This window comes from Prionailurus bengalensis, chromosome A1 (genome assembly GCF_016509475.1).
Source record: "Prionailurus bengalensis isolate Pbe53 chromosome A1, Fcat_Pben_1.1_paternal_pri, whole genome shotgun sequence".
NCBI classification, from domain to species: Eukaryota; Metazoa; Chordata; class Mammalia; order Carnivora; family Felidae; genus Prionailurus; species Prionailurus bengalensis.
This window is the reverse complement of record NC_057343.1, coordinates 109,528,344-109,555,786: the sequence shown is the minus strand read 5'-3', so window position 1 is coordinate 109,555,786 and position 27,443 is coordinate 109,528,344. Positions and strand designations below refer to the sequence as shown.

The 27,443-nt window shown below is 51.3% G+C and overlaps 2 protein-coding genes across 2 annotated transcripts; both read right to left on the bottom strand.

Moving 5' to 3' along the window:
* Positions 1–3,407: 3,407 nt before the first annotated feature.
* Positions 3,408–5,632, bottom strand: CSF2 (colony stimulating factor 2). Its single transcript, XM_043562561.1, has 4 exons — positions 5,362–5,632; positions 5,224–5,265; positions 4,440–4,565; positions 3,408–3,721 (listed from the first exon to the last, which is right to left on the bottom strand). The coding sequence occupies exons 1-4, from the start codon at positions 5,518–5,520 to the stop codon at positions 3,620–3,622; spliced, it is 429 nt and encodes a 142-aa protein (XP_043418496.1). The 5' UTR covers positions 5,521–5,632; the 3' UTR covers positions 3,408–3,619.
* Positions 5,633–17,233: 11,601 nt separating this feature from the next.
* IL3 (interleukin 3) lies at positions 17,234–19,411 on the bottom strand. Its single transcript, XM_043562443.1, has 5 exons — positions 19,253–19,411; positions 19,120–19,155; positions 18,014–18,106; positions 17,849–17,884; positions 17,234–17,739 (listed from the first exon to the last, which is right to left on the bottom strand). The coding sequence occupies exons 1-5, from the start codon at positions 19,409–19,411 to the stop codon at positions 17,632–17,634; spliced, it is 432 nt and encodes a 143-aa protein (XP_043418378.1). The 3' UTR covers positions 17,234–17,631.
* Between the last annotated feature and the right edge of the window lie 8,032 nt (positions 19,412–27,443).

Genomic DNA, 27,443 nt, shown 5'->3' with positions numbered 1-27,443 from the left:
CCTCCTGGGCCCCCCTCCTGAGAGACTCCTGACTGTCCAGGTCAGGAGTCCTGGCTATGGAACCATCAATCCCAGCCCTCTGCCCCTTCCAGTTTACCAAGGGCCCAGGGAGACTAAACTCTATCACAACTCTCACTCACCAGCATTTATATACCCCAACTTTATTGAAATAGCAGGTGCTGTTGCATCATTTACAGAAATAATTTCCTCAGGCACACCCCCATCCTTATTACCCACCCACATTCTCATCAGCCAGCCCAGGGCCAGCAAACTCCCACCCCACCCTGGCTATAAATTGTTCCTGAGGCTCCTCCAGTTCCATTTCTTGCGTCTCTAACCAGGCTTCACTGAAAAGATGGATTCTCACAGGCTGCTCTTGACCCTTTTACAGGATTTCCATCCTTCTATGGATATGACAACACTCTGTAAGGCTTCCTTGAACTGTGAGAAATTACTTTTCTCAGTAGTACAGTTCTTGGGTGATTCTGTTGGCTAAATAAGAAATACATATTTAAGTCATCTTTTTAGCAGAAAAAATAAAAACAAACTCTGTTCTAGCCACAAGGGTCCTGTAAACCCTCCATCCCTGGGAGATACCTTGGGCAGGCCCTTAAAGGGGGCACTCGAGGCTGTCTGGAGCACAGGGTCTGAGGACCATATAGCCTTGGGGAGAGAGCAGCAAAGTGTGGGCAGGTCCCATGGTTGCCCAGGACAAGTAGGGTCAGAGCACAAAGGGGATGTGTAAGCATGGGGCCGAACATAGAGGAATACCTTGGTCATTTCCCAAGAACATGCCCCCCCTAAACCACTGCCCATCCCCACATAGTAGGCTCCCAGTGGGACTCATCAGCCCTGAAGGAATCCCAGGATCGGGGCAAACCAGAGCTCCCTGGGACTGGCCACCGAACCAAGGTTGGCTGAGCAGCCCTTCCTAACCAGCCCTGCTCTGACCTGTCTCAGACCTGCTCCACACTGACCCCTGAGCATAGGGACATGGCAGAGGGCATAACAGAAACTTCTGAAACAACCCCTAAATCCCCACTCTCCTAAGCCCTAGCCCCTGTCATTGGGTGCACTTCCTTTGGATCAGAAAATTGTACCTGAGGCCTCACATGTGACAAGTGGGGGCCGTAAGAAGTCCTTTGTCCCATTGGGCCCCCTGACTGTGGTGGCATGAGGTTCCCCTAAGAGCAAATAGCAACTTACTTCCAGCTTTGGGCAGATTCTGGTGAGTTCTTTCATGTCCTTATAAACCTTTCTTATATGATGGTCATGCTCGTTGTATTTCGTAAGTTCCTTCAGGGTAGAGATGAAGACCTTTGTAAACTCCCCATAGCAGGGCTCCTGAAACAGGGTTGGAGGCACTGGGATGATGGTGGTATACATCAGACCACAAGTTGACCACCATTCCCATCCATCCCTGGTCACTCTGGCTAGGAGCCCTGAACTCAGAATCAGGCCCTACCCTGATTGTCCCACAGGACACTGGAGGGTGCTGGAGTGTCTGGTCTGTTCCCAGGCCGAGGACTGATCTAGGGTGGTGATCAGGGAGCCTGGAAAAGCCTAAAAACTGGCCACTCGCTCATCTGTTGGCTGAGCTGTCAGCTCCAAACTCAAACTCCGCTTTCTTCCCAGATTTCTCACTCTGACATCTTTTGTTCTTATCTCTGCCCTGGGTGCTGACTGGGATGATGATCCCTTTCAGATGTGGTCAGAAGGTCCATGGGGAGACTGCACCTTACCTCACTGGTGTTCTGGGGCCTTTTGAAGGAACCCTGGAAGCAGGAGAAGCTGGTCAGAAACACAAAGGGCCACTAAGAGCAAAGTAATGTTTGATGAAAACCCAGACTTACGTTGTAGACAATGTTGTCAGCCGAAAGTTCTTTCTGAATTTCAGCACAGACTGCGGTGTGATTGTCGTGAGCAGATGCGCTGGCTGTCTTCATCGAGGCAGAATGGTTTTCTGATCCCCAGAGTGCACAAGCCAGGAACACATACAGGTACATGGTATGACCTTATGATAGCTCCAAGCCAATCTGAGCCCTGGGCTTGGCTCCACATTTATGTGGAGAGGGGTACCTATATATGTGAGTCTAAGGAAATGCTAAATCTCTTATCAGTCATCACTGGCTTACGTGGAAGACAGAGAGTTCCTTATCAGTGGGCAAGATATGCTTTTCATGCATTTTCTATGACCACAGCACACTTCATGGATTCTTGTTATTGCTGAGAATCAGGCTTGGTCTAAGAATTTTTATTTGTAATCACGTCTAGAGTCATGACCCTTCTCTGCCTGCCTGTTGGGACAGGTCTTTGGCCAGGACTGGTGCTGTCTGCAGGTGCAGGCTAGAGCAGAGAGAGTAGGTGGGGTGGAGAGAGAGAGCCAGTCAGGGGGAACAGCTGCACCAAGCCAGCTTCCTCAGGCCCACCTGTCAAAGAGAAGGGTGGCCTTGCTGTTTACCTGACACTTGAGGACCCACCCACTTCCTCATTGTCCACAGGAGGGACACAAGGGAATGGGTTCAGGAACATGGGCTTCAACCGGGCTGGCAAAGGGAAGAGAAAAGCATTGCTCTTTCTTGGCCTGAAGGCATTGGATTTTAGGGAAGGGCACCTGATTAGATGCAAAACTTCATGTAAAAACAAAAGCCAGCTCAGAAAAATGCCACACCAGAACCATGTACTAACAAATTCTGAATTTACATTCTGACTCTCAGAGATTAAGATCACCCATTTGGGGGAAAGTTTGGTAAATCTGCTGAGCTCTGACCCCTGTGGTTATTTTTGTTTGTTTTTTGTCTTTTTTTTTTTTTTTTTTTTTTTTCTTGAACAGCTAGTCTATCTCCTGGTTCAAATTAGGAGTGGTTGAAACTCTGAGTATGAGGATCAGGGTGTGGTCACAGGGTCCAGGCCTCTGAGGGGCATAGGTGTTTTGCCTCGCTCAAGGGCAGGCCTGTTCAACCAGTGGCCAGCCAAGCCCCAGGAACCCTCAAGCCTTCTCAGGAAGTATAAGGCCCTTTTTCTGGAGCACAGTGCCCACTGACCAGGTTCCTTGGACTTCCAAGTGAACCTGAAAACCTCTCTTTGCAGTGGGACCCTTGAGCATCCAGGGAAGCACGTCTAGGTGTGCAGAATGTAGCACCCAGGCCAAGTCTCACCTCCCCTCTGCTCCGACAGTGCCGCCCCTCAGGCACCACCCCCAACCTTGCAGCTCCTCCCATCCTCACTGTCAGCATTCACTCAAGCTTGAAAATAAACTGGAAATGGCACAAATAAGAAGAGGCTTTTAATAATTTATTATTGTTGTAAAACATGTTGAATAAATATAGAGTATGATCTTAAATAAATAAATAAATAAATATTAAAATACATAAATATATAAATAAATATTACTGATCCCTGCCAATGTAAAACATTGCCCGCTCCCCATACCAAGCCCATATCAGGGGCAGCGTGTTCCAGCGCAAGTCTGGCCCCGCCCGCCCCCCATGGCCAGGCCCCACACTATGGTCCCTCCAAAATGAAGATCCTGAGTTTCAGCAATCCGTAGGTTCGAGGGCAGTGATTCTCGAGGTGCACTCTCAGGGCTGTCTCCTGGCTGGACTGGCCTGCCTCACTTCTAGACTGGCTTCCAGCAGTCAAAGGGGATGTTAAACAGAAAATCCTTCAGATTCTCTTTGAAATTTTTGAAGGTGATAGTCTGGGTTTCACAGGGCGTTTCCTTAAAAATAAGAAAAAGAAAAAGAAAACTTTGGGTCCAGGTATGAATGGGTAATGTGAGGGAAGCACCAGTGTGTTTCTGCACAGCCTGTGAGAACCCATTCTGGGCCCGCCTGCTGACCTGGATCAGGTGACAGGTTGCCACCATATGTCACTCAAAGGGTGCACAACTCCTCCAGTCGCAGCCCGGGACAGGCACCTGACAAATTGCCTCTTTCCTCAGAGGCCAGCTCCAGTGACCCAGAAGGAGCAGGAGTCAAGTCCACAGACCTCACTCCTCACAGGAAAGGACTGTTTGGGGCCTTTGTCCAATCCGGATATGACCCCCTCCTAACTCCCATGCAATTTAGGCACCTCACAAGGGGCCAGGGAAAAGTCCTGTTGGGAGGTAGCACTTGGGCCCAGGAATGTACCCTGGACCTTAGGCAGGCCCTGAGTTTCCTTGGGTTTGCCTCACCACTGAGCTCATTAATGATAATAAGAGCATAAGCCTACTCCCACTAGGGAGTATGTAGGCTCCCAGCTCCATGGCTTTAACTCCAAGAGATATGAATAATCAGGGCTGCTGACCCTCTGAAGGGGCTAATCATTATAAATCTGTTGACCCAAAAACCCTTTAGGGTCCTGAACAGCTACAGTGAAAGGCCTCTCCTTTTACCCAGTCCTCAACCCTCCTAGGCCAAGACGTTCCAGCTTGGGACCCTGACATGGGCACTCACCGGAGTAAGGGGGCAGTGCTGCTTGTAATGGTTGGCCATCATTCTCAGAGGCTCCTTGAGGGTGATGAGGCTGCCCCGTAGGCCCTGCTCGTACAGCTTTAGGTGAGTCTGCAGGCATTTCGGCTCCTGTGGGAAACGTCCATTCCTTGGTGAGAAGTGGCCAAGTGCCCTCTGGTGGGCGCATGACAACCTCCCTGTCACTCTTTCCTGTTCTCAGCCCTGTCCCCCAGGAGTAGGGTTTGGGAGGGGAACAGGGTGATGCCGGGTCTAGTCATCCGTACTGCTGTGTTCATGTAAACATAAATCTGCACCATTCAGCTCAGGCCACCCTCAGCTAGCACAGCCACATTCCCTGGCATCTCAAGAGGGTCCCAGTCCCCAGGGAAGGAGGTTGCTATCCCCCAACCATTCGGGCAGTAAGGAGCAGGATGGGACATCCCCCAGACCTGCTATGTGAACAAGGCTTGACCCTGAAATACCTCTGCGCCTCTCTGTAGTCAGCACTCTTGTCTCCACAGGGCTTGGTCTCAAAGTAACTCCTGCTTACTTACCTGTCCCCTGGTGACTCCCACCCCCTTGAATGCTAGGTCTGTCCATGGCTGCTCAGCTAACAAAAGAGTTTACATGTCTGCCACAGGGGCAAGGCCCGTGGCCACCTGAACACCTCTCCTTCTGGCAGCCAGGTGGCTGGAGAGAAAGTGGACTTTGTGAGAGTCCATCTAAAATGGAGCCACCCCCCAAGGTAGAGGCCTCTGGGAAGGTGTGTCAGAGAGGAGTATCTTACCTCAGGGTCAAACATTTCAGAGACGACTTCTACTGCTTCATTCTGTAGAAAAGGAAAATACCGTGTTATCAAACTGACAGGACCACTCCAGGCCAGTGAGATGGCTCAGGCACGGACCGCACTCCCTTCCTCACTCACCATCACAGCAGTTATTTCACTACTGTTGTTCAGAAGGCTCAGGGCCTCCTTGATGGCATCCACGTGTTGCCAGGGCCGAGTGACAGAGCTGGGTGAACTGGTGGGTGCAGAGATGCTGCAGACCACAGTGCCCAGGAAAAGCAGGTTCTGCAGCCACATCCTCCTGAGGACTTTAGCCTTTCTCTCTGAGCACTGGGCTCACTGGCAAAAGAGCTCTTATATACACAGTTAGAGGAAATGATTAATGGTGACCACAAAACGCCAGGGAGGCGGGGGAACTACCTGACCTGTGGAATCTCCTGGCCCTTATCACACATGGGAACGGTGAGCCTTTCCTCCAGGTGGTCAGGCTCAGGGGTTTTCGTTAATAAGTCCTTCCAAGAATTGGCAGCGCATCCGCCTGCCTCCTTGAGCACCCTCCAGCCTTCCCTGGCTAGTCTGCCCAATGAGGCTGCTCCCTTCCTCTGAGGAGCCTCTGGGCACAGTTTCGACTTCCTGGCTTGGAGTGGCCAGGGCGGGGCCTGGGCCCCGGACACTGGATCCGGACACTGGATCGAGCTCCTACACCCAGGCTCCCCACCCTGCCTCTAATCCCAAGAAGGCTCTGGGCTGGCTGTGCCCACCCTGGGGCCCATTCCAACATCAGCCTTCCCTTCTCCTCCTAGATCCCTTTCCTCTGGCCACAGTGAAAGATCTGAGTGGGAGGAAGACCTTCACAGGCCTGCACCACAGTCCACCTAGGCACATTCCAGCCAAATGGCACAGTCCTGTGATCCAGAGCAGGATCCAAAACAGTCAACAAGGCCTGCCCAGCCAGGGACCTCTGCCTCATAGCCCCCTGTGAGCAGAGAGAATGACACATGTGTGCACATCATGTCCAGCCAACAAGATTGCAGAGCATTCCTTCGTGGTAAGATCCCATCTGACAGCAACAGTTCTGGTTTTCAAAGCTGTGTTTAACCCCCAGGCTGCAGAGATCAGCTGGGGTGGGTGAGGGCCCTGAGTTCAAATTCTGACTCCAGTACCACCTTGCTGAGTGACTCTTCCCTCTGAGCTATAGAGCCTCACCTCCTTCTGTGGACCAGACTACCCTTCTGAGATAGACATTGCACTCCTTTGTAGAGCCCCTGGCAGGTACCAGGAGCTTCAGGGAACAATGGCTTCTCAAACAAGATCTTCCAGGCATAATTTTTTACATGGCCCCTGCCCCAGCTCACCTCCAGCTCCAGAGGCCTCTCTGAGGAACAGGAACTCTTTCTGAAAAAGCCAGTCTCTTGAGGGGCTGACAAGTGTTTGCTTTTCACAATGGAGTTTGGAGAGGACAGCACGAGTTTGTGTTTGCTGCCCCATGCTGTGAGTTTCTTAGCCACAGGGTGTGGCTGCACACATGTGCATTTCTGAGTGTCTGTGTGCCAGTGTGATTGGATGTGTCTGTACTTCCAAGTGTGTTGGGCAGGGGACTTTTACATGAGGTACATCCATGTGAGCCCCCATGCCTCTGCAGGTGCCCCTCTGATATGGGAAAAGCTCCCCACACTGACTGTGATGTTTTGGGGCCCCAGATTCAGTCTAGATTGATGCAGTCGGACACAGTAATGACATTCTGTGGACTCAAGTAGACACCCCTCGAGAGCAGGTAGAACTTATGGTCTAAGTACCGTGTCCTGAGCCTGCAGCCCTGGCAGGTTTCACCATAGGGCAGGAGCGTTGCTGCACTGGCACAGGGAAGACATACCTTAGTCCTCCAGACCTAGCTGCGTCCCCTCCCAGGGTCTGGGACCCAACATGAGGCCAGCCCTACCCTCTGAGCCTGGTGGAACATTCCTAGGTGGCCAGGCTAGAGTGAGGGTATAGAGTGTCCAGGCCCTGGTCCTTCCCCCTTTTCCATGAGGGCTCTGCTCAGCCCCTTCTAGGAAGTGCTTAGGAGGCACCAGAGTAGTTGAGGATACTAGATGCAGATGCTACACAGAGTGGAGATCTGTGTCAGACCGTGATCTGGAACCTGGGTGGTAGAGAGTGGGAACCACAGTGAGTGGCTAAGTGAGTAGTCAGGGAGGCATAGAGCTGGTGTGGTCCCTCTAAGATGGAAGGTCACTTTCCTTTTAGAAATGAGTCGTCACAGCTCAGACAGTTAGTCAACAAATATTTGCAATCTGTACCAGGTTCTGTGCTGGGGAGGAGGTGGATGGGACCCTCCCACTGGCCCTCACTTCTGGCCCTGGAGGCTCTCAGCCTGGTAGAGAGAGAGAGAGAGAGAGCAGTGGATCCTCCCACTGTGGAGATCCAGGCAGGGAAGAAGTTCAGAGCTGAAGGATCCCAAGAAAACGCTTCTCACAACTTGGGGATCCATGGGGACAAAAGAGCCTCCCTAGGGGATGCTGCCTCCCTGTGCAGGCTGAAAGGGGAGGTAACGTCAGGTGGGCAAGTCACATTGTGGGAGGGAGGGAGAGGAGAGGACAGGCTAGTGGAAGAATGTTTGGGGAATGGAGAGACAGCAAGTTTTAGGAATAGGTATGGAAAAGAGGAGGCAGTTTCCAGAGATATTTAGGAGGTAGAAATTTATAGGACTAGATGATATAATGGAGTAATTCAGTCATTCATTCATTTTTATTGAGTACCTACTAGGTTCCCAGGAGGGGAAGAGGATACAAGGATGATGGAAAACCTACAGGGCCCTGCCTTTATGGAATTTATAGCTCTACGAATGAAAGAGCAAGATTAATCTACTCAACACCCTCTCTTATGTGCTTTTTAATGTACATAAGAAGAGTTAGAACCACTGTCAAGGTATCTAAGATGGGGACCCAGGGATGAAGAAGCAGGTTTGCAGTGTCTATGGACCTACAGGAAGTTTCAGCAGTTTGGAGGCTGCTTGTGCAGAAGACAGATCTGCCTGTGAGTGGTTCCTGTCCATGCAACCACTAAGGCCACAGAAAGTTAGTCAAAAGAAGGGCTGAGGGCCAGCACAGCAGTTTTTAAGGGCTAGGGGCATGTTAGAAACGTGAGACACTGGCCAGTGGCCAGGGTTCCAGTAGAGCGGGAAAGGAGGAAAAGCAGGAGTCATAGGAGAGGTCCATGCCAGCAGCTGGCCTATAGGTACCAAAGTCATCATGGGAAAGACAGAGTTCCTGGGTTTGGCCGTGAGGTTCGTGGGCAGAAACACATCTTCTTCTCCTTTTTTTTTTTTTTTGGAGAGATGACATCAAGGCTGAGGCCATGACACAGACAGACATTCCTAGATTGCACCGCATGGAAAGTGGCAGCGATAACATCGAGCGGGTGTGCTGACTCAAGGGCCCCAGATAGAACAGTGGGAGGGTTGGGGCGGGGACTGTGATGAACAGTGTGACTCCTCTTTGGCTCCTTCCCACAGGGCCAGGAGAAAACCCTCTGGAAGGGGTTTCCTGTGAGCATCCTCCTATAGGCTCTGGAGGAAATGGGTATGTGGCTACCCCAGGCTCCATATCAGAGAGGAAGTTACCACAGCTTGAAGGAAACAGGCGTCCTAGTGCATCATGTCCCAGGGAACCCCTACACAGACATATCAGCTGATCACATACTCCCTAGGCCTGCCAAACCATGGTGTGGGAGTCTAGGCGACCAGAGGCCCGCCCACACAGTCTGTGATGGCAGAGACAGGAATTGAACCCATATCTGTTCCTGCTCCCCTGATGTTTCTGTTACTATCTCAGGGATCAGAATGCCAGGAAATGCTGGTTGCCTGGCTAGATAGATGAGGGATGTTCCCCATTAGGGCAGCTTAAAAGGAGACTCTTACAAGTGTTGGCAGGGAAGCCAGAGTGGCCTGTGAATGTCTCAGGGAAACCCTGAAGGCCAAGGGCAGAATTTCCCCAATAGAGCCTGTCACCCAGGCATCTCTGTGTTTCAGGTTTGGGCTCTCCACCACTGATCCCTGGGTAGCCCAAGGAAGTCCCTCTTCCCTGAGCCTCGGGTCCCTCATCTCTACAATGGGTTTAATTATTGCTGCCTCACAGAGGAAAATTTGTCTATCCAGAAACTTTGTGGGAGAAACCTCCCAGGAAGGAGGTAGTGCTTCAACCTTTCTTCTCCTCTTCCCATCACTTTGGGAGGCTTCTGAAGCCCAAATTGGGCAGAAGACTCAGCCTTGCTGGAATTATCAGGGACACATGCCCCTTGCCCAGCCATAGCCCCTGACAGCATCTTTCTGGACAGATGCAATGAGGTAGAAAGCCCAACCTCCACCCAGATTCAGGGCTCACAGGGTCCTGGCACTGTACTCAAGAGACCCTGGTGCAGGGACAGCACCAGGAGTTGCTCATTTTTCCCTGAGAAATGATCCCGGTCACTCCAGGCCACACCAGACACACAAAGCAACATCTTTGGCCTTTGTGGTCACAGCTCCAGGCAGATCACTCTGGCATCTCCTCTGTCTAGGTCCCCAGAGGTACACCTCAAAAAGACCCAGCCTGTCCAAGTCCTAATTCTGATCCTGTTTTTTGGGTGTCCCCAGTCCCTGGTACTGGTGAGTCCTGACTGGTCTGGGAGGATCTGAAGGTGATTAACCATTAACCATATGTGGACTCTCTGCATTCAAGCCTATAGGAGGACCCACCACTTGTGGCTGTACTTGGAGCTCATGTTTGGTGGTCACATTAGGTAGGGAGAGGGAGGGCAATGCCTAGACTCATGGACACCATGTTGAGGGCATCAACCAACCGTGCACAGAGAATGAAGAGACAAGAGGGGGAATCAACAAATAAGAGTGAAACAAATTCAAAGAAGGCCTTGAGGGGACATGTTGCATGTGTGGGTTTGGGGCAAGAGGTGAATGAGGAGTCTGATACTCAGGGTTCTGGCTCAGGCAACTGTGTGGACAGTGAGGTTATTTGATGAAATGGGAGAGACCCAAGGTAGCAGAGAGGTTTGGGGAGTTGTTCTAGACTGGACTGGATGTGGCAAGTTTAAGAGGCCAGGGAACCTCCAGGAAGACTCCTTCAGTTGTGGCTACATGGGCCCAGAGGTCAGGGAGAAGTCAGGACCCAAGACACTTGGAAGTCATAGGTAAAGAGGAAGTTCTTCTCACCAGAGGGCTGCACAAAGTAAGCTGGGCCTTGGGTAGTGCCCAGGAGCACCAACTTGTAAGACTGGGCCAAGGATGATGAGACACCCTTTTTTGCTTCCTTTCTTGGTTCTTGGGACTTCCTTGCTGTTTCCTAACTGCACACTCAGGCTGGTAACATCCCACAGATGGGTTCATCAGGCATGCCCTCCATGATGCCCTCTCCACCACTTATGCCTCCTGCCCAGAGTACTTTCTCCAAGGCTGGAAATGCATCCTCTGCCTGTGAATCTCTGTCTCTTGGCCTCATCCCCAGGTAGGAATGTCATCAGACATCCAGAAGGAGCCGCTTTCTTTATCTGTCTCCTTGGGAAAGAGCCATTGGATACTGCATTAAAAATGAAAAGGAAGAGAAATCTTTACCAGAAGCCTTTTCAACCTCCCAAGTCTTATGCCCCTCCCTGTCCTTGGTTTTTGAGGCTGAAATCCAGGCCAATGTGCTGGTTGAGTATCTGGGGATCTGTACCCAGCTCTCATACCTGCCTTCCTCTGGGGCTGGTGGGCCAGAATCAAGGTTGCAGATGTGGGCTTTCAGTTCTGGTGGTTCTAGAATGAGCTCCTTCAGGACATTTCTGAAGTGCCAGGGCTCGCTTGGCCTTTCACTGAGGCACTGTTTAGGCAGGCACATCTCTTGCTTCTGGTTCTTCAGATCCCAGAGGGCCCTGGCCTTGAACCCCAAGGCCATACCCTCTACCCTCTATTATGTATCTCTGCCTCTGGGCAGAGCACCCAACTCATTCTGGCACCATACTCCCCTAGCCCCTCACAGAAGTGAACAGCCCCTGCTGTGAGGCAGAGGGCCCAAGAGGAGTGGTGATAAAAGTGATAATGAAGAGAGTTGGGGGGGGGGTGGCCACAAAGTGTCTCTGGGATGGCTAAAGGTGGTCCTTGGAGATTTCTCCTCCCAGCCCTGGGGCAACAGATTCAAAACTCCCTCTCCCTGAACACACATTTATTTCTCACTCCCACAGGCCACCCCTAGTATGGGTTGTAGCCTAGTTCCCTATATAGCCTGCTGGGGTGCAACAACTCCCTCCACTATGAATGCAGAGTTGGAGGCTTGCCTCTAAGCTTGGCCCTTCTTGCTGCATGACCTCAGGCTATGACTCCAACCTCTGAGCCCCAACTGGCTCATCTCCACAAGAGGATGGAGGCACACTATGCAGTTTTTGGAGAGTGCCGGGCTACATGGAGGGATGTTTTCTATTTTGACTGACTGGATGCCTTCCCTCCCTCCCCCACAACCCCCCACCCCGCCCCCCCTCCCCGGCCCCCAGCATCTATCTTCCTGGCCTTGAGAGGAGAGTAATTACCGGGATGTGGACGGCCTCCAGAGACTTCTTCTGGCATGGAGGTAGGCTTCCCTGAAGGGAGTTTCCCTATAAAGACCCCTCCCCAGTGCCTCAATACCTCCCCACACCCAGCCCCAGGAGGAAAACCCTGCTGGGCAGCTGGGTATTTGAGGTCCACTGACTGGGAAATGGCACAGTCACAGGGAAAGAGCCAACTAAGAACATCAGGACAGGGGGCTGTCCTCCCTAGTCCTGTCCCCCACCTCGTTCTGGCAAGGAGGAGGTGGTCCCAGGCTGTCCTCAGGAGGAAAGGTCCCAGGGTCTTGCCTCATAGGAACAAGGAGTCATTGAGTCTGGCCATCAGCTGAGGAGAACAGTCATACCTATTGGGTACCCACTGATGCAGGTGGGCCCATCCCCAGTGTTTCATGCCTCTCAGGGTTCACAACCTCTCTGAGGGGGAGGAGTGGCTGTCTGTTGTTTTTATTACCATATTCAGGAGGGACCCTGCTCGCATTACAAGAAGCAGGACAGACACAATGGAGAAGAGAGAGCACTCCATCAACCCACTGCCCACTCCCATGCTCTTATAGCTCTGTGCTATGACTATGTTCTCTCCATACCCAGTCACAGCTGGCTCCTGTCCTTCTCCTCCCCTTCCAGAGGCCCATTCCTCCCTAACATGGTCACCTCAGAGGTGCATGTCTTCATCCACACAGCCTGCTGTCCCTGGCTGCACTTGGTTGGTTTCAAGCATAGCCCATGTGCCCTCTAGGGCAGGGCTCAGTCAGGACACTTGCAGGATACTTGCACAGTATTGCTGAAGGAAGTCTCGGGGGCAGCTGGGATTGGGAGTGCCGTTCTGAGGAAGCAGTAAGAAGGCTTCAGACTAGGACTTTGTGAGCGTAGGGAGCAGGGAGGGTTTGCAGAGGGAAGGGGGAGGGTATCAAAGAACGAGTCAAAACTGCAGTGAAAGCTGACCCTGGGGTCTTTGAGGAGCTGGGTGGGAGTAGGGAGGCCTTGACTGCTGGCCAAGGCAGGAGAGAGCTGTGAGCCGGTGGTTTCTCTCAGAAACTCCATGAGGCATGTGGGAATGGGGGACACATGGACAGGAGCAATGAGGGCCAAGCTCTGCATCTCAGCCCCAGTGTGTGTGTATGTGGGGGTCACTGGGTAGGAGGGGACAGTGGGCATGTAGAGGATTTGGGTGCTATGTGTGTGGTGGCTCGGTGGGGTGGAGCTGAGGCTCTGTGGCTGTGCTGCTCACCACTGGGGCTGGAACCACAAGGCCGCAGAGCTAGGAGGTCCCTCTGGAGGCCTGGATCCAGCCAGGAGACTACACTTAAAAGGCTCCTGTGCCTCAGTTAGCATTGGCCAAAGCACTGTGGATTAAGGATTCACAGTCTCTGGAGTCAGAGGCTCCCTTAATTTCTCTGTGCCTCAGTTTCTTTATTTGTAAACTGGGGTTAATCACAGATGGGGTCATTGAGGGGATTCCCTGAGCCCTCCATGGTCCAGGAGGACAGCAGCAACTTTGCCTGATCCATCTCTCACACCCGCTCCAGAAGCCTGACCTGAGGTTTTCAAGGGAAAAATTGAGGCCCTGGCTCCCAGTGGGAATTCACTCAACACTCTACTCTGGCCCAGACAGCCTCTGCCTCACCCTCCCTGCCACCATGGGCCAGGGGTCCTGTTCTGCTTGACCAGCTCTTCTTTCCTTCAGCACCTCTCTCCCTCTGTTCTGGATCTTTCTTGTGGGTGTTAAACATGGTTTCTGTTGTGACCCCATCCTTTGTCTCTCCCTTCACACACCCATCACTTCTCAGGCCATGGTTGTTCAGTCTTGCTGTCTCCACAGTGGCCAGGCCAGGCTGGGCTGGCCTGGGATCAGAGAGGAATGAATGGGGGAGGGGACGAGGCTGAGACCCAGAGGTGCTGGGGGCCCTGGGTGACTGGGCTCTAGGGGCAAAGGCAGTGACTGGAGGGCCTGGTTCCACCAAGCCGCTTAGCACCCAACTCTGGCCCTATTAAGTGGCCTGGATGCTCCTGTGCTCCCAGCCTACCCTGTACTTTTAGATCTTCATTCTCTTTCTCCCCAGTGTCATCTGCCAGACATCCTTTTCTGTATCTCTCTCTGCAAGATGAACCCCTAGTCCCTTCTCAAGCTCTCTTTGCATCACCCTCTGTGGCAAGCCCCTCTAACAAGACCCACACCTGTTCATCCATTGCTCTGTCTGAAATAACCCCCACCACACTGTGCTAGGCCAAATTGGACATGGTCAAAAGGCCCCCAAGGGCCTGACTCAGTATCTCCCCAGTCCCCCACCCCAGCCTGGGTAAGCTATGGTGGGTCTTCAGGTTATTTACTGAACGGAGTCAAATGAAGTTTCCAGGACAGGGTGGGAGGAGCAGAGCCTGTCCTGAAGCAGGAGGATTCACACTATGGAGTGAGGTGAGTGATGCCTCTCTGAGGGGGCCTCTCCTTAAACACTGGCCTTCCTAGCAATTTCTCTCTGCTTTATTTTTCTGAATTTACAAATTTTTCAGTGAAGAGGATACATGCTATCTTATATTGCCCTTCCAATGAAAAACTATAATGTTTCTTAAATTAAAATTAAAAAAATAAAATAAAATTCCTGGCTGAAGTCATCTACTTTCCTGCTGAAAAGGCACCTTGGATTTGGGAAGGTGGGAACTTTGACTTTCAAAAGGCCATCCTGGGACTTTTGATGGGGCTTTGCTGCCCACTAGTGGCAAATAGATCTGGCACTAAGGACACTCTGGGTAGCCTTTGGTGAGAAAGCATGAAACTGACAGACATACCAGGAAGATGTGAGCACTCTGGGGCCTCCCATTGGGCCAGGGAGTCATAAGCCCTCTCCCTGCAGGCAGCTGAGCATTATATAACAGTGCCCCAACCTGACTTGTTTCTGGGCCCCAACCCAGGGCTATGCTGGCCCTAGGCTTGTTCTCGGGTTTGGGATCAAGGGTGAGCCTCAGTTCATCTGTTCTGTAAGAAGGGCAGTGGTGAGACCCCAGAATATTGGAAAAGGCTCACCTACTCTCAATCGTGTCACCTCCACTTGTCTTTCCCCTGCTTTGTGGGGCTATCTTTGCTGACTTCCCTCCCTCACACCTTCAGATCTTCCTGGGCCAGGTCTGTGTCTGACCTGACCACCACCTCCTGCCTCCTGTAGTCCTCAGTCACTAACACAGGGCCTGGGCTGGGCCTGGGCCTGAGGAGAGAAAGAGAAGCTGAAGAAGGGTTGTGGGCTCCCCACCAGATTCCGCTTCTATCATAGGTCATCTCTGTTCTGTGAATGCTTTCAGCCCATTTCAGTCTCTGGATCTTTGCACTGTTCCCTCTGTCTAGAGCTCTTTCCTCCCTTATTGTCACACATCTGGCACTTTCTTGTCATTCACGTTGCAACCTATGTGTCACTTGCTCAGAAAGCCTTCCCAGACCATTCAATGTAAAGCAACCTCCCCAGATCCCCTCCATCTGTCTGGTTCACTGCCATATCCCTGTGTCCAATATAAGCCCTGAGACATAGGTGCTCAGCCAGAGTTTGCTGAATGTCTGAAGTCCCAGGCACTGAAGGAATATAGTGCCATCCAGCCTGGAGTGAGAATAGTGTGGCTGCAGCACAAACAGAGCTTTGAGAAGGGGCTCTGAATGGGGACAGCCAGGTAAGAACAACATAGCAGACTGTCAGCTACCTCTCCACACCTCAAGTGAGGGGAGCTCCAGCAGCTGGTAAAAGTTAAACCACAGATTCCCAGGGGAAGAAGTCCACTTTGTAGCATTTGCCCATGTTCATAGCATAAATACTCACTGTGACCTGTCTCAAGGTATGGATGGTTTGATAACTGGCTGGCAACTTTTCAAGATTTAACAATTGGCTCTGTGAGCCGGTATGAGCTGGTTCCATCCACCTTCGGCTCTGGCCTGCTGAGGACGAGGTGTGGGAGAAGCATGGCAGGACAGGTCACTGGGTCCCTCTCCTCTCCACCAGGGCAGAGGGTAGCAGGGCTAGCACAGGTGGAAGGCAGCTGACCCATTCTCCAGGGAGTGAAGAAGAGGTGGTGAGCAGGGACTCATCCTGGGAACAAGGGAGTGGGGCACAAATGCTTGCCTCAGCTGGGATGAAAACAGGAGCAGCCACCAGGTGTGGGTGGAGAGCGAATGGGCAGGGAAGTAGAAGTGGGAAAGCTAGCCAAGAATCAGGAAGCTTGGGCCCATGCTCTCAGATCCTCCCCCAGGGTCCTGGAGCATCTCACCAGTGGCTTGCCTGCCCCTAGTGGCTCCACCAGAAACTGCAGCAGCTACTCCAGCTCCTTCCAGGGCCAAGTCCAACACAGAATCTTCCCTGAGCACCCACAGTGCTGTCCGTGGGCCAGGCTGGAGAGAGGCAGAATGAGTGAGAGGAAAATTGTTTTCGTGGGAACACAAAATTGTATTAGGAAGAGGAATGTAGAGGGTATATTTCTGCGGTAGTAGATCACTCACGTTTTCTTGTCCCATTCAAGCAGCCAGGCTGTTCCTTACTCATGACCCAAGGGGAGGAATGGATCAAGGTGGGAAACAGAAAAGAAGAGGGATGGGACCCTAGCATCTGATGTCAGCATCCTAAGCCTTTATGGTACTTGTCAGAGAGAATGACATTGCTCCTTAGCATGGTGACAGAGGAGGGCTCACTCTCCCCTCTCTCCCCCACCATGCCAGCCTGGAGAAAGTGCACCTAGGCAGCATGCAAGAGAGCCAGGGATGGAGGCACTCAGAGCTAGAGGGTCAGTGGGACCTCAGGAGTCAGGTGGCACATGGAAGCCACACTCAGTGATGTCCTAACCTCCACCATTCAGATCAGACTGTGCCACCCTGGGCTACAATGGCTGTCCTTCCAATGGGTCCCCATCTATCCACCTATTTCAGACAAGAGCCCTGTCCTAGAATAGTGTGGACAACCCAGAGGTAGGCAGCATTTGAGTTGGTCTCTGTAGCTGGAACTCACCATGCAGAGTCAGGATCAGGGCATTCGAGGTTGAGGTGTCAGTGTGGGTAAAGATTTAGAGGTATAAAAAAAAGGTGTGTGGTTCATCCAAGAAGCCACACTGTATCTACTGGCTGGAGCATCAAGGAGGTTGGTAGTTGCAGACATAAGGAAATAGAAGCACCAGGTGGAGGCAAGCCTCTCTTGCTATCCTAAGGTTAAGGACAAGGTCCAGAACCCCCCTGAGGACTGGAAAATAAAGTATCAGATCAACCTGGTCAGATTTGCATTTTCTAAAACTCCATCTGGCTTCCCAGTAGACCACAGATTGTCAGGGTGTGGGTTCCAGGGCCCATCTGGTGGCAGGGAGGCTTGCTGGGGGTGGGGGCTGGATGGCTGCTCAATCACCAGGCAAGAGAGTTACTAAGACTGAGTCAAATCGAGACACTGGCAACAGAGAAGTTGTTCAGAGAGTGTGGTTTATTTTCTCAGATGCATAGAAACCAGTTCAAAACCTGAGGTACAAATTAACGAGCCTCCAAGTCCCCCTCTTGAGTCTTGTTTAGAATGAGCAGGACGTAGGCTCCTTTGCTAAAATAAATACATTTCACATTGCACAAGGTAATAAATAAAAATACATAAATAAATACTTTCAATAGGATAAAAATGAGAGTATAATCACTAAAGGCCAAATGGGGGCAGCACATTTCAGAAATCAGATAATTAACAATTCATCTGACTCCACAGGAGAAAGTGAAATCCCTCCAGTTCTGGACTATGTGAGAGATATCCCAGAATCTTCAGCTGTTCTGCTGTGTTTGATGTCCAAGGCCCCATGGTGAGAAGGCCCAGAGAAGGAGGGGTATCAGATGGAGAATTCTAGGACTCAGTGTTTCTCCTTGAAATTCAGAAAGTTCTCAAGGATTTCCAGATATTTAGTCAGTTTCCTTTGGAAATCAACCCAGTTATCCTCCTCGATATGGATTGGGTCTCCCTGTGAAGAATCCAGGAAAGTGGCATTAGGTTAGAAGGTAGGTGACAGGCTAGAGGTCAGGTCATGGCTAAGAGTACCACCTGCAGGGGCATCTCGAGGGGCAGCTTACCCTGGGTGTGGGAGTGGGCAGGAGTGGCAGGAATTCCTGTGGGAAGAGACCAAAGCGTACAGTCAGGGTCTCACCTGAAAAAGGAGCAGGTCCTGCTACCCAGCTTCCCAGAGGCTGGTCAGGGCCAAAGCAGGGATCCCCAAAGCTCTCAACAGCTTCACCCACCTTAAGATTTTTCCAGATTAGCAGTCCATCTTCATGGAAATTTTCTGCAGCTTTTAAGAATGCATCCAGGTTTGGCCTCAGAAGGGTGTTTTCCTAAGGGGACCAAGAATACGTATGAGGGGAGAAGGTTGGGGTTCAGCCTTCCCATGGCTGAAGTCATCCCCAGTTTTCCAAGACTGCCTTCAGGGACATCCTTGGACAATCCCCTCCTAGTCCCGTTCTTTCCCAGTTGGGTTCCTGAGATAATCTTCAGGGCACAGGTCTACAGGTGAGTGCACACCCCAAAGAAAGCCAACTTTTCTCAGCCCTGACCTTCCCTGGTTCCAGGTAAGCTGCATACAGGGCCTGGGTGGATCTTTCTGCACCTGGGAGGGGGAAGCATTGCTTAAAAGAAGATCTACAAAAGGTGAAGGGCTGACCAAGGGGAATATTTGCAGCTAAGAGGCCAGATAATAGGATTAATGCCTTGACTGGATAAAGGGCTCCTAGAAATTAGGAGGAAAATTTCAGAGACTCCAGCAGGACATGGGTGCAGCCTGTTAACTGTGCATGCCTTAAAGAGGGGGATACAAATGGCCAATAAACTCAGGAGAGATTCAACCTCTTGTTGGACCCAAGGAGTGCCATGCAAACAAAGGTGAGATAACCATGGAAGCCAACTTTAAGTAGGAAAAGTAACTGTAAATGATAATGCCAAGGACCAATCAGCATGAAAAACGACTCAGCGTCTTAAGGAAAAGGAAGGAAGCAGGCATGTTCATGGGGGAAATCTTAGGCTGCTCCACTGAAAAATGATGAACTTAAGGCCTTTGGAATTGTTCACCTAGAGCTGCCTTTTCATTTGTATTTGTTTAAAAAAAGGCATTTTCATGTTATAGATATGGCTGAGGAAATGTATTCAACACTAGTTAGCACCAGACACTGGTCTGGTGACTCTATGCATTTGTCCCACTTAATTCTCACAATGATCCCACTGAGATAGATACTGTTAATCCTATTTACAGATGAAAAACGGAGGCTAGGCAAGATGGTGTGACATGCCTGAGGTCACCCTGGAGGAAGTAGATTGGGATCCAAGTGCACCCAAGTGTGGGCTGAGTGCTTACCCTCAGGATCTCTGTCTCATTTGGGTCCAAGGGGTCCTGTGGGGGCAGAGGAAGAGAGAGTCCATTAGTCCTATTGGCCTGAAGCACCTGCTAGCCCTCCCTACCCTATGCCAACTTTATCCCAGTTACTCACCTGTGAAGGCAAGTGTAACTTGTTTAAGATCTGCATAATTTCATCAATCTTTGCCAGGTATTGGTTCAGCTGGTATGTTGGAAAGGGCCGCCCTTGTGCCTGAGGGGCTTGGAATCCAAGAAGAAGCAGGAGAAGGTACATGATGGGAAGGTTGCTCATGTTCAAGCTGTCAGGGTCTTTTCTGTCTTGCCCTGGTCCTTCGTGGCGTTCTGAAGCATCCAACAGTCTCCCGTCTTTTATGTGCTGAGGCAGTGTGCCTACACCCTGGTGGTGTAGGAAGGGGCGGATGTCGGAAGAATCTTTATCTGACATGGAACCCCCATAGCAAACCACAGACTTATTCATCACTTTCTAGTGCTGGAGATCACTGAAACTTGGAAAAAAAATTACTCAGAGGGTATCTCCTCATTTTGCCTAGGAGAATAAGATGGGCTGGCCACTGGACAGAGTGGGAACAGGTGAAAGGACCCCTCTGACAGGTGAGGGGCTGCCTGACTCTGAGCTCACTCAAGCCTCCTGCGCAGTGGGACCTGGTCCTACCATCCCCTGGCCAGCTCTGACTGACCCTCTGTTGCCCTCTCTGCCTGGCTCCACCTGGTCCTGTGTGGGTGTCCAGGTGAAGGCCCACAGGAACAGACAAGGATTTGTCTGGAAGCCTGTCACACAGCTAAGTATTCACATGTGGGCTCATCCACTGAGAAGCACATCTCTTGACATCTCCCACCCCCATGCTGAGTTACTGGTATTAATGTCCCCAATGGTTTGCCTCATGGCCTTTAGGCTGCTTCTCCTCAACACTTTCTGGTCCTAGCAGGGGGCAGATGGAGCCCAGGCACTGGATGCCCATTCTTCTTTCATTGGTCTGACAGCCTGACTCTGTCCTGTGTTTTGAGATCTTAACCCCTAGCAGAGGCCTGGTGGCAAGCACTGGGCAGTCCCTTTGGTAGCACGGAGGAGCTGGGCCTGGGCCCCTGAGGATAGGGGTCTTTGAGAAAACTGTCACTGGGAAACAGGGGGAGGATGCTGGCCTGGGAAGTTTTCGGAAGTAGAATTGGAAGCTCTGAGAGGCGAGGCAAGGGAGGAGGGGAGGGCAGCTTTTGGTGTCAGGCTGGGTCTCTAGTGATAGGGGCAGGTGAACAGTGGAGAGAGCTGTATTGCAGGGGTCCTGACCCCAGTCTGTGGGAGCTCGGATTTGGCAGGCACAGGCTGGGTAGGGAAGCTGTGCTCAGCAGAGAAGTGGGCCGGGACAGACCATGGAGGAGTCCATAGAGAACCAGAGAGGCAGCAGCTAGAGAAGAAGCAGGAAAACCAGGAGGGTAGGGGGCCCAGAGGCAGCCCCTGAAGGGAGGGGGGGACCACTGCCCCATGAGGTGTGTCAGGCCCTGACACAGGCCCAGGACAGCGGGTTTTGGCAAAGGGGAAAAATGTGGCAGGGCACGGAGAAGAGTTCTTTGAGATAACGGGGCCTGGAGTGGCGGAACAGGAGAGGCGGGGTTAAAGAGCTAGGGGTCAGGTGGAGGTCTGATACAAACAGTGTGGGGAGATGAAGGATAGAAGGCTATGCTGAGGAACTTGGGTGTTTCACGCCTCTGAGCAGGAGCAGATCTGGTGAAGACAAGGACCAGGATGTGGCTGAAGAGGAGGCAGGTGAAGAGGCTGTGACCCAAGACAGTGCTGAGAGAATAGTGCCCTTAGCCAGAATGCACGGCTCCCTGCTCAGCCACGGGCAAGGAAGGGCCCTGGGATCTGGGCTCAGAGCATCCTCAGAAAGCACGAAGAGTGTCTCCAACGCACAGTGAAATGAGGCAACACAGGAAAGTTTACAGCGAGGTACTCACTAGGCATAATTTATTCAACAAACTATTAGTTGTGTGTAAGCACTGGAAATAGAACAGACTTGGTCCCTCCTCTTAAGAAACAATCTTGTAGGGAGAGACAGATCGCAAGCCTTGCTACTTCCGTCTTGGACCTCAGAACTGCCGCTTCAGGTCACCTGGGAGCTTGTTAGAAGTGTAGATGCTCAGGCCTCACCCCAGACTTTCTGAATCAAAAATTACGTTTTGACAAGACTCTCAGGTGATTCACACGACATTGCAGAAGTACTGATTTAAAGTACTTGACTCTTGCGCTGCCTGGGTGGCTCAGTCAGTTAAGCATCCAGCTCTTAATTTCGGCTCAGGTCATGATCCCAGGGTCACAGGATTGAGCCAGCCTAAGATTCTTTCTCTCTCACTCTGCTCCTCTCCCCCTCTTCCCCTCTCCCTCTACTATAAATAAATAAATAAATAAATAAATAAATAAATAAATAAATAAATAAAAGTACTCAACTCATAATACAAGAGCTTAATAAATGTGAGCTGCTGTTATCATCTGCCCTCTCTCATGTAACGTTTGCTCTTTCTCTGGACTAGAAAGGACTGTTTGTTCTCATCCGCCCTATTAGACTTGGAGCTTAAAACTGAAAAAAAAAAAAATAAAGTACTCCACACAAGCAGGGCTGGGGATCCTTGACCCAGAGACACAGGGCTTCTTGACTAATCAACCGTGGATTGGTGTTACCTTCTATATAAAAGTTTTGGGGACGTGTGTACAAAAATGTGTGATTTCTTACAGAGAGAAGCCTCTATTTTTTTTTTAATTCAAAGAGATTTTTTTGAGGAAATTTTAAAGCTCAGTGGGTTTTAAAGCTAGGGAGGCTGAACATTTCCTGCAAATCCTCCCTTAAAAGTCCTGACTTTGCATTCCATTATAGCAAAGAAAACCCCTGAGTAGTGCTACTGTAAGTCTCCACATTTATAGTATTTGTCTCCAGTTTTAAAAATACTTACAAAATTGGGGCGCCTGGGTGGCGCAGTCGGTTAAGCGTCCGACTTCAGCCAGGTCACGATCTCGCGGTCCATGAGTTCGAGCCCCGCGTCAGGCTCTGGGCTGATGGCTCAGAGCCTGGAGCCTGTTTCTGATTCTGTGTCTCCCTCTCTCTCTGCCCCTCCCCCGTTCATGCTCTGTCTCTCTCTGTCCCAAAAATAAATTAAAAAAAAAAAAACATTGAAAAAAAAATACTTACAAAATCTATCAAAGGAGAATGAGGTTTAGGCTTCATGCTAGAAGCATCGAAAGAATTGTGGGGTGTTCAGGAGTATGGTCCTGGAAAGTTTGGGTTCTGGGAAGCCGAGGTTAGCTACTGTGGGGAGAATGGCTAGGAATAGTCAGGACACTGTGGTGATCAGTGGGGGGTGGGGAGTTCCCTGGACCACAGATGATGGGGAGGCAGAGAACTGCATGGAGGTAAAGACTCTAACAGCTAAATTCCCCTGAGTGACACTTAGTAAATGCTGGACACTAAGTAAGTCCTTTTCACTAGTTGACTCATTTAATCCTCGCGATGAGCTTATGGGGCAGGTACTATTATTATCACCATTTTACAGCTGAGGAAACTGAGGCTCAGAGAGGTTTGGTTCCCACAGCTAGGAAGTGATGTCACCACAACTGAATGCAAGCAGGTCTCTCTGACCCCAGAGGCTGAGCACCACAAAGTAATAGATTAGGGAGTAATGCAGGGTGGTGAGAGGGGGACCTTATGGTGAAGGTAAGATGTAGTCCCTGGGATTATTGACAGAGAGGACACTGGTGCCTCTGGGGGAGCAGTTTTAGTGTGCCCTGAGGGCAGATGCTGGTGGCAGTGGGCTGAGGAATGAGTGAAGGTGAGACAGGGTAGTAGATGCTGTGAAGTTTTATTCTGAAGGGAAGAAGAGAGATGGGGCAGCTGGAGGAGTCAGTGAGTCAGAGAAGGATCTTTCCAGGCAGAGAAGCTTGAGGATCTCTGTCCTGGAGGTGAGCTGAGAATGGGCCTGATAGCTGGATGGTGGGCCGGTGCAGTGGGTGGCCGAGGGTGATACACACGGGGAGGGCTCCCAGCATCAGGCGTCACATGCTCACCTGAGCAGAAGCCTCAGGGAAAGTCCATTTGGGTGGGTCCAGTCCATCCAGCAGGGAAGGTGCCATGGATTGAGTCCACCAGTTTGGTGGCAGATGAGGACAACGGTTTCTGTGTCTCCTGTGAAATAGGAGGCCAAGTCAGCTCCTAAGGATTTAGGGAGGTGGAGTTAGAGGCTCTGAGCTGACTGCCTGGGTATAACCTTAAGGGGCTGGTAGTCTGGGTTAAAGGGAAAGGAGGTTGGGTGAATCCAAAGTCTTTCTAGTCCAGAGTATAGAATGGAAGGCCCCTGAGGCAGGGTGATGGGGCCAGGGGAAGAGGCTGAGATGGACAGAGAAAGGAGCAGGGATGGCCAGAACAAGGGAGGCAGGAGGTATTGGGCCCAGTCCCCCTGGAGAGGCCCTTTGAGTGCAGCCCAGCACTTAGTCCTGTGCAAGGAACAGAGTCACACTCCACAAAGCACATGCACATCAAAGGGGGCTGCTCAGCTGAGGAGGACAACCGAGTACCCTCCCCGTGCTTCCACAACATCTCAGGGCAACCAGGAGACAGGGGCCTCCTCTGGAAGTCTCCCTTGAGGTTTGCCTTGACTATAAAGGAACTGCTTCAGGTGAAATCACAGGAACCTCCTTGGTCTCCCGCAGGCCACAGACATGCCCAACCCCTGGGGAGAGGCCTGGCCCCCTGTAAAAAAAATGATTCCACCCCAGGCGTTTGCATCAGCCACAACCTAGGAAAAGCCTCCTCTGCAGACCGGGCTGATTGCAATCAGGAAGGGAAATGAGCTGAGGATGCCCAGCCATGGGTGGCACAAGGGAGGCCCTGCTAGGGCCGAGGTAGGAAAGCCAACCCAGGACTGCTGATTGCAGTCTTCAGAAAAAAGATCTTATGGCTTTCAGGGTGGATCTCTGGGCCCCTTCCAATGGATCTCTGTAGGCCTGTGGTCTGGATTTATTCAGAATGGGGCACAGTGTTCAAGGTCGTGGCCTGTGGGGCCTATCTAACGTGGGCCCATCCACATCTCTTTCCCATCACTCACCCCCACAGACCTCATGGGATTTTCTGGGGTGCCCACCACCAGTAGGGACCCAGGCCTCAGTCATCATGACAAACTCCCCTGCCACCCTCTCTATGATATCCCGTGTCAGATTTAGTCTGCCCATGACCTCAGTCAAGCTTCCGCTGGTAGCAGAACCACACCATCTGGTTTTGTCAATACAGAAGGCAGCACAGCGCTCCTGGCTGGCCAAGCAGTGCTATCAGGTTTCATATGCTCACCTGAGGAGAGAGCTTCAGATAAAGGGAGGTGTGGCCTCCTTTTCCCCCCCTGTGTATCCCTTCCCCAGGGCCTGCATAGCCTCACACTGTATACCCTCAGCTTTCCATCCCATGCTGTGGATATGGCCTCCTTGGGGCCCATCTGTGCCAAGTGGACCTCCTCCCCAAATTCAGTCTAATGGAGGAGACAGATAGAAAATCACAGTTTAGAATAATAAGCCTGGAAAGGAGAAAGCCTAGAAATGGGTCATTCTCCCCTAGCCTGGACTATCGGGGAAGACTGAGGAAGGGAAAGCTAAGCTTTCTGAAGGATGGCCCAGACCAGATGTGTTACAGGGGAAGTGCTCCCAAGTACAGTTGGGTTTGGAATGTAGATGTTGTTTGTCAATTTCAAGTCTACTAACCTCAGCTCTAATATCAGGTAACTGGGATACTCATGCCAGTCTTATTATTTATTTAATTTATTTATGAGAGAGACAAAGCATGAGTGGGGGAAGAGCAGAGAGGACGGGGGGTGGGGAGAGAGAGAGAGAGAGAGAGAGAGAGAGAGAGAGAATCCCAAGCAGGCGCAGTGGTATCAGCACAGAGCCCAGTCAGGGGCTCGATCTCACGAATCGTGAGATCATGACCTGAGCTGAAATCAAGAGTCAGATGTTTAACTGACTGAGCCACCCAGATGCCCCTAAAAATGTATGTGTATTCAGTGCCTGTCACTCTCTGGTTGCTCACCTGGAACACAAAGAATTGGGACAGATGTTCCTATTGTGTTGATAGTATTTATCTCAGGTAAAACCACAAGCCAAGGGAAGGGCAGACATACAGGACCTTCAGCTCCATACTCCTGATTCTCAAAGAAACTGTCCCAAAACTGTGAGGTGACAACGTTGGGACTTCATGCTAGTAACATAGTGTTCCAGGCTCCTAAGAACTGCTTTTCTAAGTGGTTGAGCCTTCATGCAGATGGTTAACCATAGAAATGATGTTGCCGGGCAAAATCTTGGCTGTCACTCAGAAGGGGAGGCCAGCAAAGGTGGGTGGCAGAGAATCAGAGCTGTCCAAGGGACAACAGGACCAGATCCTGTCTGGGGAGAGGCACAAACAGGCCCAGGTGAACTCAGAGCCAGGTTGCCCACTCTATCCGGTGAGCAATGGTTCTTATTTTCCTTGGTGAGGTGAGGTGAAACCCTTTGAGAATGTTTTTTTCAGGTTTTACTGATCGTGGGTTCCAGAGAATGATGAATACATTGATATGTTTGTCATGGAGGTTCCCTATCAGAAAAGGGTATCAGCCCATCTGGGGCTTCTCTGAACATCCCTCATCACCCCATTTCCCGCCCTGCCCTACCCCCTCCATTGGGCCTATAAGAGAGCAAGCAGATCGGACCACTTCAGATTCCATAGGGCCAGGGAGGACCACGTTAGCTTTCAGAAACTCAAAGATGTGGAGATCCTTCTGTCTTCAGCTTCTCTTCATCTTCCTTCCCTTCAGCCTCCCCAAGTCCCTGCATTCAGGGACCTCTGGTACCCCAGGTCAGGACTCCTGCAAGTACTGGGACATCATCTCTGAAATCTACTCTAAGCTGAACACTACCTCTGTGAGTACTTGGGGACACACTGGACATGGGCAGGGATGGCCTGGCAGTCTCAGGCCAGAGGCACTCACGGTTCTCTCTCTTTGCCCCTGCAGACACCTGAAGAGTTTAATCTGCTGCTAGAGCTGAAGGTGAGAGCTCAGACCCAAGGGCCCCCTGTCTCCCTGGAAGTGACTGCCATCGTGTCGCTGGTGACTTGGGTGCATTTGGGTCAGGCACCCCTGGATGGTCACATCTGAGCCTTAATCTTTTGTCTGGTGTCTTCAGTGCAAATACTTCCATCAGCATATTCATTGCCTCATGGGGGGTTATGTAGTAGATGTTTATTTCCAAGTATGGGAGTTCTACAATTTTATGGTGGCAAAGCTGGCCTCCTTCCCCTTGAGCTCTTTTGGTAGCTGGTTCACGAAGTTCCCTATTCACCCAGCCTCCTTCCCCAGCCCATCTGAAGCCAGGAGGTAGGACATGCCATGCCTTGGCTAAGCTTTGCCACGATGTGCTGTGACCACCTCAGTTGTCTTGGGGCAGCTGGGTCCTTCCTGGTCTGGGGCAGGGCAGGGTGGTCACGTAGAGAGCTGGGGGAGGTGACAGAGGATGCTGGGAAAGGCATTCCGGAAAGGAGGCAGGAGGGATGACACACAAGACCGGGAGAAGGACAGCCCCTCCTTAGCCCTCCCTCGTGCACTCTTTGTCCTACAGGACAAGACCCTTCTGAAGTCTAACCTGGCTGCCTTCCGGACCATCTCAGAGAAATTCATCAATGTCTCTAATGTAGTGTCATTCATCAGTAAAAATCTGGACTACCTGGAGGTTTGTGAGGTTGGGGAGGGTCTCTCTGGCACTGGGTCTCCACGACCCCAAGGAACCCCATTCCAGGTCAGAGTGCATGGCCTTGTCTTTCCCTTTTCCAAAATAGCAACAGCACTTTTCACCCCCACCCCCAAATTCCTACCCCCTCTCCTGCCACCAACCCCTCCATAGCTGGGGGCAGAGCTACCACCTAGTACTTTCTTATGTACAATCACTGGCAGGGAGACACTGATACCTCCCAGCTACTAGTGAAGCTCCTGTTGTGTTCCTGGCTTTCCCCCAAAAGGCTGACTGGCCTCTCTTGTCTCTGGTCTACAGGAATTGCTGCAAACCTTGACCATGCCCACGCCCACATCCCAGGTAAGCTGTCCAGGCCGAGTGTGGCTGGGATGCCCACTGCCCGGGCTGAGTACGACACCTGTCACATTCCTTCTACCTCCTTCATACCTGACTGAAATTTCTGCTTTCTTCAAAGAGAGAAGTGCATATCGAAGCAGAAGATTTTAATGAGTTCTCAGAGAAGCTGCTTGTCTTCCTGGAAGCCCTGGATGATTTCCTGAAGCCATTACTGAAGTGC